Genomic DNA, 19,408 nt, shown 5'->3' with positions numbered 1-19,408 from the left:
TCAGTATCTTTCACATAGTAAGTGCTCAGCGTATGCTTAGTGGTTCAATTCTTAGGTTAGTTCATAAAAGTTATTTTAACCCATAATATGCATTGTCTGTAGAATACTAATAGTAATACAGAATCTAATCTAACTTGATATTCCAGGTGTCTCTTCTTTGGCTGCAGGCCTAGAAATGCAATTGGACCTTCACCTTCCCTCTTCCTCTTTCTAGACAGTGGTAATAGGAAATTCAGTGGTAAATTCTTCAACTTGGAGCATCTTCTGGTGGTTCTACAGCCACAGACCCCTGGAGCAGGTGGTGCGCAGAGTTGGGGTCAGGCTTGTCTCCTGATCATGGTACACCATTAATTACTCCTGCTTTTAGTGGGTGAATGAACTTTGTTTTCCTTTCTACTGCTACCACCTATTATTTCTCACATCATTCTCTAACTCACTGTTAGGACAGAGTATACATTTTGCAGCAGCATTATTCCTAATGAATGGATGTAGTGGTTTTTTTTCTATAAACTTTTGGACATTTCTTAAATTGATACCAAAATATGAAAAAGGCAGGCAGGTCCTATTTCTTTCTCTATCAGTCCTTTGGTTTTTCCACAAACAGTGTGAACATAGGAAAATGCTAAGGTACACTGAAATGATACACGAAGGACAGAAGTAAATTTGTTTTCACTTCAGGGGAAAAAATCCAGGCTTAGCCTGTGTATCAAGCACTTTATTTCTTGCGTGTGAAAGGATCTCTGGCTGGCTTTTGAGGAAATGGAATTTGGGTTATGTAAACAACATTGGGAAGGCATGGGAAGAAGGGAGATGGTCCCTAATGATTTGTTCCCTTTTGTTCTTTCCCCATCACCGTGGAGCCTGGGATCGGTAGATGGTAGGGTAGAGGGTAGTGTGGCTCAGCAGCCCATGGGATCTGTAATTCTGATAGGGAAGAGAGGGTCTGAGTCATCCAGGGTGGACCTCTGTATCATCTGTACATTGGGCAAATGCAATATTGAGAATAGTAATGATGGTAATAACATAATAGCAATAGAAGCAGTGTAGGGTTGGCAACCTGTTTTTGATTCCACATCTAACACTCACTAGCCTTGCAACTCTAGGGAGGTTACTGAACCTGTTTGTCTCAGCTTCTTCATTTGTAGACTGGAGATAATGACCTAAGTCTCATGGGGTGGTTGAAAATAAAATGGGATGATACACATGAAAGCTCCTAGAAGAATGCCTTCACAGAAAATGCTTTATAAATGTTAACTATTATCATTAATAACTGTGATTGCCATGAATTATTAGGTGTCTTTTATGGGTCAGGGACTGTGCTAGGCACTTTACTTGCATATTTTTTTAAAGATTTATTTATTTATTAGAGAGCGTGCACGAGAGAGCATGAGTAGGGTAAGGGGCACAGGGAGAGAATCCTCAAGTAGACTCCCCTCCCTGCCGAGTGTGGAGCCTGTCTAGATTTCACAAACCATGAGATTATGACCTGAGCCGAAACCAAGAGTTGGACGCTCAGCCGACTAAGCCACCAGGTGCCCCACTTTACTTGCATATTTACTTGCATTCCAGAAGATTATCTATTTATTAAGCCATAATCAAAATGTCACAGTGCTTGGCATGCATTACTGCTTAATAAATGTTTTTTGAATAAACGATTAAGGCACAAACGGTATCCATGATTTCTTTTGCCTAAATCTTTTTGTTTTAAAGATTATTTTTTAATAAGGCAGTTACAGTTTTTTTCCTAGTATTCAAATTTTACTGTTATAATATGAAAATGTCACCAATGGAAAAAACCAGTTGCTCTTTGTCCCTTTGTGGGGAAAAGGATGGAAGTGTGGGAATATTATCTGTATTTAATACAAAAAATTAATTTTATTTATTTTATTTTAGGAGTCTAATGACTTTTCACAGTATCAGCTCAAAGGCTTGCTTAAAAAAAACTACCTAAACCAACACATAGAAAATGTCCAAAAGGAAATGAATCAGCAACAGTCAGGACAAATCCAAAGGCAATATGAAGATGAAGGGGGCTTTTTGAAGGAGGTAGAGTCAAGGAGAGTGGTCTCTGAAGATACTTCACATTACATCTTAATAAGAGGTATTCGGTACCATCACTTACCTGATGGTTAAAAACCAAAAATATGTTATGTCTCTGAACTCTAGGAACTACCACCCTACTTATGTAATAATAAATATATGTAGCTATTAATGGATACCTACTATTGTACCAACCCTCTTTGTTTTTATTTATTTAAAATTTATTTATTTATTTACTCTCAGTATAATTAACATACAGTGTTATATATTAGTTTCAGGTTTACAATATAATGATTCAACAGTTCTGTACGTTACTCAGTGCTCGTGTACAAACCCACTTTAAAATTAAATAACAAATTAACTCTTAGTGCTGTTTAAATGAAAATTTATAACTTCATTCATGAGAACCAGTATTCTTTTATTCATCTTACTAGAAGCATATTGTCTCACTGTAAAACTATATAATGAGAAATGTTTTAATTTTTCTTAAGGTATTCAAGCTAAGAAAGTTGCAGAGGTGGGTTCAGAGGCTCTTCCTTCTTCCAGCGAAATGCACAGCAGGTCTTTTGACATGAAGTCATCTCCATGTGAGAAACTGAAGCCAGAGAAAGAGCCTGCTGCTGCCCCTCCTTCTCCAAGAACTTCCCTGGCCATGCAGGCTGCCATGCTGGGAAGCAGCTCAGAAGAGGGGTGGGAGAGCGAGACTCAAAAGCAGTCTGATGTGAAGAATGCACCTGTGTCACCGCTTACTCTCTTAGCCATTCAGAAGGTTCTTGATGATGATGAAGACATGGAAGCACATGCTGGAAATGACATGCAGGCAGGAGGGTCAGGAGTGAAAACACTGCTTGAGAACAGTTGCCATGAAGAAGTTGTTGGAGGCCTGACAGAGGGAGACGGAGAAGGAATGCTGTTGCCATCGGGACCCCATCTAACTCGTGTGAACTCTGCACATGAAACCAGCCCTGACAGTGACAGGAGGCTGGCAGACTCAGCTCATTTGTCCCATCCCATCTTCTGTCCAGGCAGCGAATCTGGTGTTTCAAAAGAAGAAATGTCACTTATGCACGTGGTGAGTGAAGCCTTTCAGACAAGCGATGAGTCTACGGTTGAGGGTAGAAAAGACCCAGTTCCTTCAGAAAGCACAGTGGTGATGCACAGCGATGCACCTGGACTCCAGAGTGGGACACAACGGATACTAGTACCTTCGATGAGTTCACGCTCTGTATCAAGAAATGAAATATACACCAAAGAGCCTGGGCTGCAAGACCTTTGTCCATCAGGCCCCAAATATGATTCCTCTGTTCTTTCAAGTGATGATGAAGCAGAAGGTGAAAAAAATCCCGTTTCTGAAATCACGGACACTGTCAGTTGGCAAGAAATGAGTAACACACAAAGTGTCCCTGCAGAGGCAATAAGTAACTTGGAAAATGCAGTATCCTTTAATTCTAAAGAGCATGAGAATTTCCTGAAAACCATCCAAGAACATGAGACAGTGGAATCTGCAGGCCAGGACTTAATTTCAGTTCCAAAGGCCATGGAACCAATGGAAATGGACTCTGAAGAAAGTGAATCTGATGGTAGGTGCTTGTGCTCTTCCAGATATACACAACTGTAGGGTTTCACATCTCCAGGAATGGAGAGATCCTGCAGTGTAGTCTAGTTCCCACTTTTGTTCCGATGATGAACGAGGACCCCAAAAAGGTGAAATGACTCCCAAGGACACACAGCTGGTTCTTTTTTGTTGTTGTTTTTAAAAGGAGGGAGTACCAGTTGGAAAAGGTAGAAGTGAGTCTTTTAGGTTTTTTTAACTTTTTGTTTTGAAATAATTATAAACTTAATAAAGTTGAAAGAATATTACAGAACATTCTGGTTCCTTCACCCAGTACCTCAATGCTAGCATTTAACCACATTTGCTTTATCATATCTCTTTATATATGTTTATATACATATACATGTTTACTATATATCTACATCTATACAGACTTCTATGTGGTCGATCCTCATTATTCACAGATTTCTTATTTGTGACATTGTCTGCTTACTAAAATTTATTTGTAACCCCAGAATCAATACTCAGCGGTAATATCTTTGTGGTCACTCATGGACCTGAGTAAAGTGGCTAGAAGTTTGAATTGCCATACCACTCCCAGCTGAGGTTGAACAAGGTGTCACTCCGCCTTCATGTTGTAGCTCTCCCACAGAGGTGACCAGAAGGTGAATATGGGAGAGAGCAGTGCAGTGTAGATCAAGAAGCTCTGGTTCGGGTTACTTGGATGGGGTTTGAATCCCAATTCCAGCACCTGTTAGTGGGGCAGCCTCAGGCAAGTCTCTTAACACTCCTAAACCTCATTTTCTCTTTCGTAAGATAAAGAAATTAGAATTTGCCAAGATGGGTTGTTTTTGGGATTTGCGATTATAAATATATTTACTCTATGAACAAGGATGTATTCGTGGATTAAGTGTTTACAGTGACTTTATAGAACATACTGTTGTGAATAACAAGAATTGATTGTACACACACACAAGCTAACTTTTCCTGGTGTCTGCTGAGTTTCTCCATTCTTTTTTTTTTTTTTTTAATTTTATTTTATTATGTTATGTTAATCACCATACATTACATGATTAGTTTTTGCTGTAGTGTTCCATGATTCATTGTTTGCGTATAACACCTGGTGCTCCATTCATTACGTGCCCTCTTTAATACCCATCACCGGGCTAACCCATACCCCCACCCCCCGTTTCTCCATTCTAAAGTTACTGTTTCTCCTTTGTAATTAGTATTTTATGGAAAGGCTGTGTAAAGTAATTTTTTGGAAAGGCTGTCTATGTAAAGGCTGTTGTTCCTGAACAGATCTTTGCTCACTTATTTCAGCATTCATTGATGATTTTTACCTAAATAAATGGTTACTATGATGGCTGCCAAATGGCAGTTTTCTAGTTCCATCGTTCCTTACATATTTTTCAGTTTACATCCTTTTATAAGGAGGATCTTTCCCTCTTCCCCATTTACTGTTTTTTTAATACCCGTGTGGACTCAAGAGTTTATCTGCTTTATTTAGTGATTTATGATGCTGTTGTACTTTATGGTTGGAGTCCTGGCTTTGGCCAGTGAGGGCCCCCTTCAGGCTGGCTTCTGTGACTTTTGACACTTCCCTCTTATAGTTTGAGCATTTCTTTACTTTCCGGTCAAGACATTCCAGATTTATCTTATACTTTCCCTGCCCTGCCCTGTCCCTGGATCCAGCCAGTTTACCAGAGAGTCCTCGGTCTCTCTGGTAATAGAGCATGATGTTTAGAAACCAAGATCTGGACCCTGAGTGTGCTCACTGGTACTGGAGTGGGCATTGCTTCAGGCCCTCTCAGGGACAGAGCCAGGGAGTATATTTATGTATACACACACAAGCATGTGCACACACCCATCTGTATTTATTTCTCTACAAATAAATACATATTTCTATATAAATGTATATTTTCATGTATAAAAAATCTATGAGTTCATACTGATACCTGCATTCCAATCCAACATCACAGATTTCATTTTAGCTTCCACTTTTGTTATAATTTCCCTTTCTAAGAGTGATAAACCTTACTCCCATTGTCCTTAATATATTGACTTATTGCTTATTCTCTCTTAATTTTTTTGTTTTTTTTAAAGATTTTATTTATTTATTTGACAGAGAGAGTGACAGCGAGAGAGGGAACACAAGCAGGAGGAGTAGGAGAGGGAGAAGCAGGCTTCCCCGCGGAGCAGGGAGCCCGATGCGGGGCTCGATCCCAGGACCCTGGGATCATGACCTGAGCTGAAGGCAGACGCTTAACGACTGAGCCACCCAGGCACCCCTGCTTATTCTCTCTTAATTTGTAACCATCTCCTGGTCCCATTGGTGTTCTCCTTGGTCCTGGCTGTCTCCTTGGCCCCAGTCCCCACTCTGAGGTCTCCAGCCCACTCTGTCCTGATTGCATCCTGAAATCCATCCCCCTCCACCTGAAGCAAAAGAAGGGAATCACATTTCTTTTTAAAGAAAAGAAAAGACACAGGAGAGGAGGGAAGGAAGGTGGAAGAGAAGAGCTATTTCTCCTGAGTACTTTTCCAGGATTCTTTCCACTAATTCACAGCTTTATTCTTTGCTATGTCCATAGTGAAATGAGAACATATAACAACCTACATGATATTTGACAGCCTCTGATAATTCTCCTTTAACTTAGCATATTTGTATAAAGCTTATATACAAATCTTTGAAAGCCTGGTTCCTAATTTCAAAGGTAGTGCCAGTTTATCTAATGGAAAAGGCTTATTTTGAAGTTATAGGCATTTTTTATTATTAAATTTATTTAATAGTAATATGTTAGCCTTACATGTTTTCTAGTAAATTCAGATCATTTCAGGGTAAAACATTTTTCAGGATACTTTGGAATGCTCTCGATGACTTTGGGATAATTCTAATGTTTCACTTGTAAATAAAGTGACCTTGTTATTTTGGTACAGGAAGTTTCATCGAAGTACAGAGTATAATTAGTAATGATGAACTTCAGGCTGAGTTACATGAAGCTTCTAAATCTCCCTCCAGACAAGATGAAGAAGAACTGATAGGAACTAAGAAGGAAGAAGCCACTGGTGACTCTGAGGGCCTCCTAATACCCAACTCTGGAAGTGAGGCTTCAGACACTGAGCCACATGAAGAAGCTGAAAAAGATGCAGACCGTTCACTCAATGAATGGCAAGATATTAATTTGGTAATAATATGACATCGAGTTTTAACTTACGGCTAAGAAAGAGCCAAGTTAAATTGCTTTTGAGCTTTAAGGAGTTACTGGATGAACATTTATCAGCTATTTGCATGCTTTTTTTTTTCTTAACTATTTTTTTGTAGTTCTGGGGATTGGGAAATCTAAGATCAAGGTGCAGGCTAATTTGGTTCCTGGTGAGAGCTCTCGGGCTTGCAGAGGGCTGCTTTTTTGCAATGTACTAAGGGGGTGGGGGGGGGGGGGGGAGGGAGAGGGTAGGGAGGGAAGGAGATATCTTTCTTTTATAAGGCTACAGTCCTATCAAATTAGGGCCCCATCCTTATGACCTCATTTAACCTTAATTACCTCCTTTTTTTTTTTTTAAAGATTTTGTTTATTTGACAGAGACACAGTGAGAGAGGGAACACAAGCAGGGGGAGTGGGAGAGGGAGAAGCAGGTTTCCCGCGGAGCAGGGAGCCCGATGCGGGGCTCGATTCCAGGACCCTGGGATCATGACCTGAGCTGAAGGCAGACGCTAAACGACTGAGCCACCCAGGCGCCAGCAACCTTAATTACCTCCTAAAGACACATCTCCAGATGCAATCACATTTGGGGTTAGGACTTTAACAATGAATTTTGGGGAACACAATTCAGTCCACAGCAAGAACCACATACAATAACACGTAAAAGCATAAAACATTTATATGTAGAGCTTACAACGTATGTGAAAGATACGTATTTCAAACTACAAAACACTGATGATAGAAATCAGGGAAGACCTAAATAGATGTGGTTTTGGATGGGAAGACCCAATATTATTAAGATATCAGTTCTCCCCAAGCTGATCCATAGATTCATAGGATTCTAATAAAAACCCAATGATGGATATTAACAAGCTGATTCTAAGATTTATATGGAAAAGCAAGGAAGCTAGAGTAGTCAAAACAATTTCGAAAAAGAAAAAATTTGGAGGACTTTTACTACCTGATATCAAGATTTACTATGAAGCTATAGTAATCAGGAGAGTATGATATGGGCTAAAGGATAGATACATAGATCACTAGAACAAAATAGAGTCCTGTAACAGAAGCAAACAATAGGAATCAAGACAGGTTGCTCTTGGCATAAAATACAAATAGATCAATAGAACATAATACAGAAAGTACAGAAATGAATCCATGCATATATGGAGAACAAGTTTTCAACAATGCTACAAAGGCAGTTGGATGGAGAAAGGAGAGTCTTTGCACTGGTGCTAGGAAAAAAAAAAAACTTTGGTGCCGTGTGTGATACACCAAAATCAACTCAAAACACATCACAAATTGTAGTTTTATAGTAACTCTTGAAACGAGGCAGTGCGAGTGTGAATCTTCCAGCTTTGTTTTTTTCAAAGTTGTTTCACTTTTATAAATCCTGTGCATTTCCATATGAATTTTAGAATTAGCCTCTCAATTTGTATGAAAAATGCCTAAGGTTTTGATGAGATCGTATTGAATATACAGATCGATTTGGGGGGAATTAAATCTTAGCAACATTCTATCTTCTGATCTGTGAATAAAGGATATATCTTGATTTATTCAGATATGTCTGAATTTTTTTTTTTAAGATTTTTTAAAATTTATTTATTTGAGACAGAATGAGAGAGAGCACATGAGATGGGGGAGGGTCAGAGGCAGAAGCAGGCTCCCTGCCGAGCAGGGAGCCCGATGCGAGACTCGATCCAGGGACTCCAGGATCATGACCTGAGCCGAAGGCAGTCGCTTAACCAACTGAGCCACCCAGGCGCCCGATATGTCTGAATTTTTAAAATTTTCTCAGCAGTGTTTTGCAGTTTTCAGTGTACAAATCTTACACATCCTTTGTCAGATTTATCTCCAATTATTTCATATTTTTGAGGGTATAGTAATTGACATTTTATTTTTTACAATTCATAGCTTTTAGTGTAATTCACAGTTATATAACTATCACAATTTTAGAACATTTCCATCACCCCAAAAAGAAGCCCTGTACCCATTAGCTGTCACTCCCTGTCCCTTCCTCTCCACCTCTGGGACCACTCATCTACTTCCTGTCTCTATGGAGTTGTCTTTTCTGGACATTGCATATAAATGGGATCATACAACCTGTGGTCTTTTGTTTCTGGCTCCTTTCATTTAGCAGAATGTTTTCAAGGTCCGTCCACGTTGTAGCATGTGTTAGTACTCTTTATTGCCAAATAGTATTCCATCGTATGGATATGAACCACATTTTATTCATTTATCATTTGATGGACATTTGGGTTGTTTACACTTTTTGGATATTATGAATAATGCTGCTGTTAACATCTGTGTACAGGTTTTTGTGGGGATGGACATATATCTTCATTTCTCTCAGGTGTACACCTAGGAATAGAATTGCTTGGTCACAGGTAGCTGTGTTTAACCTTTTGAGGCCCCATCAGACTTTTCCAAAGTGGCTGCACCATTCCCACCAACAGTGTATAAGGGTTCCAGGTTTTCCACATTCTCATTAACACTAATACTGTCCTTTTGATTCTAGTCACCCTAGTGGGTGGGAAGTGGTTTCTCACACTGTGGGTTTTTTTTTTTTTAAGATTTTATTTATGAGAGAGAGAGAGAGAGAGAGAGAGCGAGCACGAGCAGGAGGAGTGGGAGAGGGAGAAGCAGACTCCCGGCTGAGCAGGGAGCCCGATGCGGGGCTTGATCCCAGGACCCTGGGATCATGACCTGAGCTGAAGGCAGATGCTTAATGGACTGTGGCACCCAGGTGCCCCTCACTCTGTGTTTTTTAAAAATTCAATTTGTTTAAACTAAAACATGGGTGATTTAGTGAGGGAACTCTAAAGATAATACAGACCTGCTCAGAAATCCAAGTGGGAAACTTCATAAGGAGGAATGCTTATTTGGAAACTTAGACTAAATGCAGTCTTTTTGTAACAAATGAGCTTAATTGGATCATTAATATAATTATCTACAGATGGAATTATTTTGCAGGAGGAACTGGAAACTCTGGAGAGCAGCCTGTTAGCACAGCAGAATTCGTTGAAAGCACAAAAACAGCAGCAAGAACGGATTGCTGCCACCGTGACGGGGCAGATGTTCCTGGAAAGCCAGGTAGGTGTACAAGCCAGGCCTCCTTTAGCAATTCCTACTGCTGGTTTTACTTAATCCGATTCCCCAGGCGGATGCCTTCAGTGAAATGTGTGCGCACTGCTCCCATTTCTGGTCAAGGCCGGGTCCCGCATTTCCCGGGGGTCACGGTGTGTCTTTCACTCTCCAGGAACTTCTTCGCCTGTTTGGCATTCCCTACATCGAGGCTCCCATGGAAGCAGAGGCGCAGTGCGCCATCCTGGATCTGACTGATCAGACTTCTGGAACAATCACTGATGATAGTGATATTTGGCTCTTTGGAGCACGGCATGTCTATAAAAACTTCTTTAATAAAAACAAGTTTGTAGAGTATTACCAGTATGTGGACTTTCACAACCAACTTGGTAAGACTTCAGAGTGTGAGTACTCTTTGAGATTTACCTTTAGAATTCGTATTATGAATTTTTTCCTTTCCAAGGAACTAGTTTGATGTATTAACTAGGAAATGGTAGGTCTCTACAAGTTTTCATGTAAGTGATCTTTTGCTTCTAGAGAGGAATAGGAGTTTTAAATTAGAGTTAAGAAATTAAAACCCTAGTAATGTTTAGGCATTTTCTGCAGTTTTAATTACCTGACCTGCTTACACTTTGACCGGTTATCCGAGATCTCTGGAGTAAACCAAAGGTGGCAGAGAAGGGAGGCAGTGAGCTCCATGGCCCTGTGTTAGTGTTTCTGGCAGTGATTCTTCATTTTTCCATTCATCTAACAAATACATATCGAGTGATTTCCTGTATGCCAATTTTTGTTCTTGGCGGTGGGGAAACTGGAGAATACAAGTCTAGTAGGAGAAACGATAATAAACATAATCCATGTAGAAAAACAAAGCTGTAGAAGAGGAGAGGGTGACCTGCAGTCACAGGAAGAGCGCATGTGCTGTTGTATATGGAGCTGTGGTCAGGAAAGGCTTTACTAATAGGTCACTTTTGGGCTAGGGCCTAAAGAAAAGAGGTAATGAGTTGTGGTACATACCTTAGGGATGAGCACGTCAGACAAAGGGCCTAGAGAGTGTAAAGGCCCGGAGGCAGAATCTTGCTTGGTGTGTTCTAATAAAAATTTAAAAAATATAAAATGTTTTTACTTTTATAGGATTAGACCGGAACAAATTAATAAATTTGGCCTATTTGCTTGGAAGTGATTATACAGAAGGAATACCAACTGTAGGTTGTGTTACAGCCATGGAAATTCTCAATGAATTCCCTGGACATGGCCTGGAACCTCTCCTAAAATTCTCGTAAGTTCTTCCTTAATTTCTTTAATTAAAACGTTTATGTAAATGTCTGATTTAGGGTGCCTGGGTGGCCCAGTTGGTTAAGCATCTGACTCTTGGTTTTGGCTCAGGTCATGGCCTCGGGTTTGTGGGATCAAGTCCACGTTGGGCTTTGCGCTCAGTGCTCAGTGCTCAGCATGGAGTCTGCTTGGGATTCTCTTCTCCCTCTGCTCCTCTCCCCTGCACAGGCATGCACATGTTCTCTGTTGCTCTCTCTCTTTCTCTTGCTCTCTTTCTCTCAAATAAATAAGTCTTAAAAAAAAAATACCCAGTTTAACAAACAAAACTATTATTTGCATCATGAACTGTCACAAATCACCGGAATTGACTGGGTTACCAAATTTGTTTTCCCTTTCTAGACTTCAAGGAAATCAGAGACAATTTTTTTAGAGGTACCAGGCTTATCCTAGATCAAGGGGCTACATAGCCAGGTCTGTGGGATTCCATAGGCAAGTAGAAATTCCCATTTCATTCATTCAGATATGGATTGAGTGGTTGCTCTTGTGTCAGACGCCCTGCTAGGCTGGGGTAGGAAAGTTGACTAAGCTGTAGGCTGCGCTCTCAAGGACCTCCACACTCTTGGGGGGGACAGAAGCAAACATGTCCCTGTACTTCCTTGTGTTAAGTGTTCTGAAAGAGGAGCCAGAGTGACATGGAAATACAATGTTGAGAACTGTACCTCGGGCCCTGCTGTCCGTTTCTTGCTGTGTGTATTCTGATGTGTTTAGTGATGGTGGTGCATTCCACCCAGAACCCACCATTGTGCTGCCCATGGGGTACACTTCAATTATGGAGTTTCTGGGACAGTGGTATTTAGGAGGATGTCCATGAAAGGAGTTCTTTCTTAAGGTTGGTCCTCGATGGCATTTAAAAAAATTGGACTATAAGTCACATACCATAAATTTCACAGTTCAGCGGTTTTTAGTCTATTCACAAGGTTGTGATGGCATTTTCTAACCACCAACTTGTCATGAGATACTATTTGGTAGGAGTTGATTTAATGGTTCTTTGGAGTTCTTTCCAGTTTTATCTCCTGGTGTCTGAAAAATTCTCAGATGTTCTGGTCTAAGAATCAGTGATTCTTAATCAGTGATTAAAATTAAAACTTAAATGCAGAAGTCGTTTTAATGTTTGCCCTTCTCTAGCTGTAGCATATGTTCCAGTGTATTTATTTTATGCTTTCTTTGTATCTCTCCTCATGATTTTCATATTATTGAGGAAATAATATACTGGCAATAAGTTACTGGGTAGCTCGTAGGTCATGGTCTTTAAATAACTTGAAAAACTACAAACAACTTTACAAATAGTAATAGAAAAATTATGAAATATGAATTAAAAAGATGGTTATAGTTAACATTTTGGTTTATATAATTTTAGACTTTGTGCAGTATACTCAGACATTATATATATATATACACATCTGTACTCATACAAGTGTGTGTTGTTTCTTTTTACGTTACCTATAACTCATTTGGTGATAGAACAAGGCATTCTGTCAACAATGTATAGATGAGTAACAGTTTTTAATGACTCCATAGTAGTCTTCTGATGTATTGTGATTAATTAATCACATGCTTATTGTTATTTCTTTTTTTTCAAAGTCTGATCAAACATGATTGAATGCCTTCAGAGACGTATTGTTGGGTTCTTATCTGATTATTATAGGATAAGTAAAAATGGTATTTAGATTTTTAATTTGGTATCCTGAAATTTTTTGTTTGTTGAAAATTTGCATTTCTGATAGAGTGAATGCCTATTTATGCCTTATTTATTTTCTCTCGTTAGTTGAGTGGTTTACATTTTAGCCATTTCTGTCTGGTTGTCCAGCTGGTGGCTGGCAGAGAGGAGCAGCCGGAGCTGTGCCTGGCTCGGGAACATGAGGACAGATGCAGTTAGAGAGCCGGAGGAGAGGTGGAAGGCAGTGAAATTGAGAGTGTTGCCTTGCTTTCTTTTCCGCTTTCCCTTTCACCTAACCAGACTCTGGCTTGTCACCCCCCTTTAAGGTGGAGCTACTCCGGGCCTGCCCACTGAATTCAGCCCAGCTGTGTTTGGTTAGGCCTGCACAGTGCCCTCTTCTGTGGAGCCTTCATTGTGAATTGGCTACCAACATTTAAATTAGGGGAGATTTCACAGAACGTTTTGGGTTCTCTTGCGGGCAAATGAGATCTGAACACACTGGGCCCAAATGCCCAGATGTCCCTGGAAGAGCACGGACAGAGAATGGCAGTCACCCCCACCGACCTGGCCCGGGCACAGATCCTTCCGTCCTAGCACGGTCACTCCCACTCCCTGCCGTGTCCTCCACAGCTCAGCTGACTGGCAGATGCCATCTTTCATCTTTATGGCAGTGCCCGGCCCTCCTGCTTTAAGGAGGGGGAGATTCTCTCAGTGGGATGAATGCTCGCTCGGTATGTTGTGCTGATCATCCTCGCTGACAATCCTGATTGCTTATCTCAAAGATGGAAATTCAAAAGAGAGTAGGCGAGAATTATAGGTGTTCTCTTAGTGCACTCCTGGAAACGGTATTGTAAAACTGATGAAGACAGATCTTAGTTCCTTTTTGCCTTTTGATGCTGTAGTGAAGACTGCAGTTAGTCTTTTGTAGTGCTAGGAGGCACTCCTGCGTTGGTGAAATGAGGCACTGGCTGAGAGCAGATCTGAGTCCGTGCCCCACCCGGCAAGGATGGGAAGCAGTGCAACACGACAGAGTGTGTGTGTGTGTGTGTTTTTTTAACGTTTCATTGAATGTGTAGATTGGTGAGGGTTTTCTTTGCTTTTAACTTTATGCTATTCATTCTTCCTAACTGTATAAATTTTTCCGGTTGTCTCTTGCCGTGTTGTAAAATACTTTAAACCTCAGTGGCTTCCAGCAGTCATTGATTTTTGCCCATGGATCTGCAGTTTGGTGAGGCTGCGTGGGTATGTCTGTTGGGCTCCATGTGTGTCAGGGGGCAACTCAGCTGGGCTAGAGGATCCGCTGGTGAGGGAGCCACGTGTCTGGCCAGTGGTGCTGACGTCAGCCAGGAGCTCAGCCAGAACTGTGGGCTGGGGCCTTGGACCCCCTCCATCTGGACTCCCTCCATCTGGACCCCCTCCATGTGGATCCCCTCCATCTGGAGCTCCCTCACACAGCATGTCAGCTGCTTCCGAGGCAGATATTTTAAGGGTCCAGATGTGGAAACAGCAGGCTCTGAAGACCTAGTACAGCATCCCTTCCTCCATCACAAAGCCCACCTGGCTCCAGGGAGGGGACATAGGCCCCACTTCTGGATGGGAGGAGAAGCAAAGAATGTGGGGCTGTCTTTAACTTGCCATAGTCATTTCCGATCACAATGGAAAAACTGAAAAAGGAATAAAATATAAAGAAGAAAATGAACAGCTGTATCCTTGCTTAGAACATTGCCTAACACAGTAAAATAATAGTTGTCATTGCTTTTATTATTTTAAATTGCCTTGTGTATGTTTTCTTTCTTCACATATATGCATTTTCTCCAAAATTGAGGTTCTACTTTCTGTAGAGTCCTGTTCTGCATTTTTAAGATGTAACATGTTCTTGGCATTTTTACATATTATTAAATATTCTTGGGTCTATTATTGTAGTTGATTTGAAGTAAATGATACAGATATATGACCTCCTTTCCTGCTGAGAAAGAGCCCCAGAGAAGTTGTGGGCCCCGACGGGCGATTCTCAGGTTCTGACCGCACCAGTGCCCCCTGTGAAGTCTTGAGCAGGTAGTGACTTGTGCTTGGGGTCGGTTTCTTCCTCTGTGGGGTGATGACAGTGGTAGGTAGGACTGTGCTCGGGTGATGATCGGCTTGTATGACAGCTGACACGGTGCCAGGCACAGAGTAAGCTTGCAGTCAGTGTTTGCCATGGTTACTCTGTGGCTCATGGAATTTGTTCTGGGGCTTGAGTTTACATCTTCTAAGCATAGCCCTTTATCTGCAGTGCATCCACTATAATGTCATGAAATCTTGTCTCCTTTGCCTTGTAGAGAGTGGTGGCATGAAGCTCAAAAAAATAAGAAGATAAAACCTAACCCATATGATACCAAAGTGAAAAAAAAATTGCGCAAGCTGCAGCTCACACCTGGCTTTCCCAACCCAGCTGTTGCAGACGCTTACCTCAAACCTGTGGTGGATGACTCCAGGGGGTCGTTTCTGTGGGGGAAGCCGGATCTGGACAAAATTAGAGAGTATCCTTTTACTCCTTCAAACCTAAAGGAGCACTGAGCCAAATATATGTTTTCATTTGAATTGTAGAGAACACTTGGATCAGCTTTTTCTTAATACTTTAAGATGCTCCTTTCTCTCTCTCGGGTTTTTTTGGTGGTAAAATATACATAACAAAATTTATCATCGGGGCACCTGGGTGGCTCAGTCGTTACGCGTCTGCCTTCGGCTCGGGTCATGATCCCGGGGTCCTGGGATCGAGCCCCGCATCGGGCTCTCTGCTCGGCCGGGAGCCTGCTTCTTCCTCTCCCACTCCCCCTGCTTGTGTTCCCTCTCTAGCTGTCTCTCTCTCTCTCTGTCAAATAAATAAAAAAATAAAATCTTAAAAAAAAAAAAAAATTTATCATCTTAACACTTGAAGCGTACCATTCAGTGGCATTAAATACATTCATATTGTTGGGCAGCAATCACCAGTCACCATCCCCATTCTTTTCATCTGAAAAGAACTGAAGCTCTAGACCCATTAACAACAACTCCCCATCTCCTCCCTTCGGGCCCTGGCGACCACAAGTCTACTTTTTGTCTCCAGGGTTTTGAGGACTTGAGTACCTCATACAAGTGGAATCATTCAGTGTTGGTCCTTTTGTGTCTGGCTTATTTCACTGAGCACAGTATCCTCACGGCTCATCCATGCTGTACCACGTGTCGGAATGTCCTTTCTTTTTAAGGCTGAATAATATTCCGTTGTGTGGATATGCCCCATTTTGCTTATCCATTCATCTGTTGGTGGATACTTGGGTTGCTTACATGTTTTAGCTATTATGAATAATCTCTTTAGAGTGAAGAGGGTCTTTATTTGAAATAGGTAGTGATAAACATTCATAGGTACAACCACATAATTATTATTTATTCTGAAAGAATAGAAAAGATGATTAGTTTTATTATTATTTATATGTTCCTTTTTACATATTTAAATCATCATTTGGATAGATGCTTAAATGTTTGCAATAGTATTAGTCTAACTACAGTTTTTTTCTCTCAAAGAAATATGTATGATATCTGAAACTTTTTATTCTAGGTTAACCTTTTCTCAGAGTAACGAGTCTTTGATGTCCTAAAATGAGAGTTGGGTATGTTTTATCTTAGAGGACATTGAACAGGAGACATGCCACATGATTATGTTGCAGTAGTTTGTTTTGTCATTCTGTTCTCTTACCACTTTATTATTTATAAATATGAAAATCTTTAGAGATACGGGGAATGGAATTACAGGTGAGTTCTTTGCACCTTTTTATTTATCATTTGTTTAAATATCTTTAAAAACATGTAGAAGCCTTAACTGCCTGCATGTTTTGTCAGCGTTATTTTGGGTGGAACAGGATGAAGACAGATGAGTCTCTGTTTCCAGTATTAAAGCAACTGAACGCCCAGCAGGTAATCAGCGCAGCTCTTTTCCTAACTTCAGGGTGAGGAGTGAACTAAGAAAGGCTGCCAGTCGCAGCTATTAAAGACCCATTACTCTTTTATTTTAGAGTATGTAACATACATTTTAAAAATATTACACTTTAGATAAGAGAACAGAAGAAAACAGAAAAAGGGAAAACTGCACTTTGTCTTCATTTCTCAATTTCACTCTTAGGGCTGGACTTCCGTGTCTGTGCGTGTTCATTCTGACTTTGAAAAAACCAGGCTAATAATGGATTGCGTACTGAGATGTTTATGCTTGAATATTTTAGTCTTTCAGAGCTATTTTCATTTAAAAAAAGTCTGGGAAGTGTCCAGTCCAAAGCAAATCCTGATCATTGAATTCTCTTCGAGTACGAGTGCTCCTTCATTCTGTAAATGAGTCATCATCACTATGGCATGTTGGCAGGAGAGATTTTTGAGATGAGGCCTTTGTATGGCTCTCAGTTCTCCCGTGGGGTGGGTGTAGGTAATCGGGTCTCGCTGTATCTGTGAGTATATTCCCACCCATACCGAAGATTGTTCCACTCCAGGAACAGCCTCCAAAATATATGTACAGGTAAACCACTTAGTAGAAGTGAGACCATATCCTAGAAAGTACACATATTTAAATCTATTGTCATTAGGTTTGGTTAATTTAGAAAAAACATAAATAAAACTGAGGTGGATGGCCTTTCCGAAAAAACGTCTCCTTTGCTTATGTGATGACTTTCTGTAATGGAGCCATTGTATGCCAACAGCCAAGGAAAGTGTGTCGGCTTTGTGATGATTACTCCTTAATTTCAGGTACATTGTGTTGTAATATGTTTCTTCCTTTACATTATAGAAGTTAATATAAATTTATTTCCCCAAAATTAGAAAAAAGTGGATTAAAATGATCCATTATTTACTTTCTCTGACACAGATATTAACATACAGGTTTATTTTCTTTTATTCTCCCCCCTCCTTTGCACATATATTTGTTATCATACATAAATGCAATTTGATCTATATAACTCCCCCTCGTACTTATTAACATAAGATTTTTTCTGTATATTGCATGGTTTTCATAATTTCAAACGACCAGATTACATTGCATCAAAGAGATTTCACTTAACGGGTTCAGTGCACTTAGTGGACCCTTGATTTTCAGGTTTTCATAAATAATACTGGGTTGAACATTAGGCATAAAACTTTCTCCACATGCAACTATTATTTTAAAAATGTCTTGCTAAGTGTGGATTTGCTAAACAAAGAGCATGACCATTTCCCAGTATGCAGTGTGGTTGCCCCCTCAACGAACCGCACAATGACCATGTTTTGAAGAGAAGGGAGGAGTGGAATTTAGACACAGACCCCACGAAACTGTGCTGCTCCAAAAGAAGTTGGCATATTTGGCTACTGAAAAACACCTGACTCTCTTTGAGTGCCTGGGAAGGGGGTTCTTATTGGAGATGCGGATGGAGGGCTTAGGTGACAGGTGGTGAGTACTGCTTCAAGTGTGATCTAGAAGATCAAATTTACTCTCAGTAAATCCTGGGGGAGAGATTTGGCTTTTGAGAGGTAAGGAAGGCACTTTCCCTGAAAGAGTCATTCAAAGCCAGTGACCAAGGTGGAGCTCTTTGATTTGCTTCAGAAAGTTGACTGACTCGCCTGATTTTTTTTTTATCATTTCATTTCATTTTTTTAGACGCAGCTCCGAATTGATTCTTTCTTTAGATTAGCTCAACAGGAGAGACAAGATGCTAAGGGTATTAGGAGCCAGAGACTGAACAGAGCTGTGACTTGTATGCTGAGAAAAGAGAGAGAAGCCACAGCCAGCGAAATAGAAGCAGTGTCGGTTGCCATGGAGAACGACTTTGAGTTCCCTGATAAGGCAGAAGGAAACACCCAGAAGAGAAGCCTAGCAAATAAATGGAAAGAGTCATCAAGCCTGAAAAGAAAGAGGCTTTCTGATTCTAAGCGAGAGAGTAACTGTGGCGGGTTTTTGGGGGGGGCCTGCCTCTCGCCGTCATCTGGGACCTCTTCGGGTGAGGACGCTGAGTGTGTGTCTTCAGTGACGGCGCAGCAGGAGAGAGCAGCCCCGGAGTCACCCGCCAGCCGCCCGGGTTTGCAGAGCGCAGCGACCCCAGCTCCCGCCAGCGACCCGGGCGCGACCAGCAGCAGCTCTAGTGATGATGAGGGACGGGGGCCTACGCCGGTGCTGGTGACCGCCGGATCTGTGTTTGGGAGGAGAAGGGGGAAGCGGAGCGGTCCAAGAGGAAGGAGGAGAAAAACCCAATTAATTTAAGCCTGTTTGTTCTCCCTCATCAGGCACAACTTAACATTTCATAACGAATTTGGTGTGAGGAAATAATACAATTAAAAGTATTTGCACAATTTTTGTATTGTGTTTTTTTTAAATGTGGATGCTGACATTTTTCTGACATGTTACACTTTTCTAGTGTTTTACATGTCATTGACTATTTCCTTGCATTCGCAGTCTTTGCTCATGTTTCTGTTGTCATACATCTGATGCTTTCCTACAGCATTACAAAAGGGAGAAAGGATTTCTTTTTTTTTTTTTTTTTTAAAGATTTTATTTATTTATTTGACAGAGAGAGACAG

At 40.8% G+C, this 19,408-nt stretch overlaps 1 protein-coding gene across 1 annotated transcript in view; it reads left to right on the top strand.

The window, feature by feature from the left end:
• The window catches only part of LOC110585807 (DNA excision repair protein ERCC-5-like), a 32,157-nt gene extending 12,985 nt beyond the window's left edge, over positions 1-19,172 (top strand). Inside the window, exons 7-15 of the mRNA XM_044913511.1 lie at positions 1,894-2,101; positions 2,532-3,620; positions 6,530-6,777; positions 9,763-9,882; positions 10,049-10,262; positions 11,005-11,149; positions 15,181-15,381; positions 16,708-16,792; positions 18,492-19,172. Coding sequence (XP_044769446.1) covers positions 1,894-2,101; positions 2,532-3,620; positions 6,530-6,777; positions 9,763-9,882; positions 10,049-10,262; positions 11,005-11,149; positions 15,181-15,381; positions 16,708-16,792; positions 18,492-19,091 — 2,910 coding nt within the window. The 3' untranslated portion in view covers positions 19,092-19,172. The remainder of the gene's footprint in view (positions 1-1,893; positions 2,102-2,531; positions 3,621-6,529; positions 6,778-9,762; positions 9,883-10,048; positions 10,263-11,004; positions 11,150-15,180; positions 15,382-16,707; positions 16,793-18,491) is intronic.
• The last annotated feature ends 236 nt before the right edge of the window (positions 19,173-19,408 follow it).

Source organism: Neomonachus schauinslandi, chromosome 3 (assembly GCF_002201575.2).
Source record: "Neomonachus schauinslandi chromosome 3, ASM220157v2, whole genome shotgun sequence".
Classification (NCBI taxonomy): domain Eukaryota; kingdom Metazoa; phylum Chordata; class Mammalia; order Carnivora; family Phocidae; genus Neomonachus; species Neomonachus schauinslandi.
Note: the sequence above shows the minus strand (reverse complement) of the source record. Positions and strands in the feature narration are given on the sequence as shown.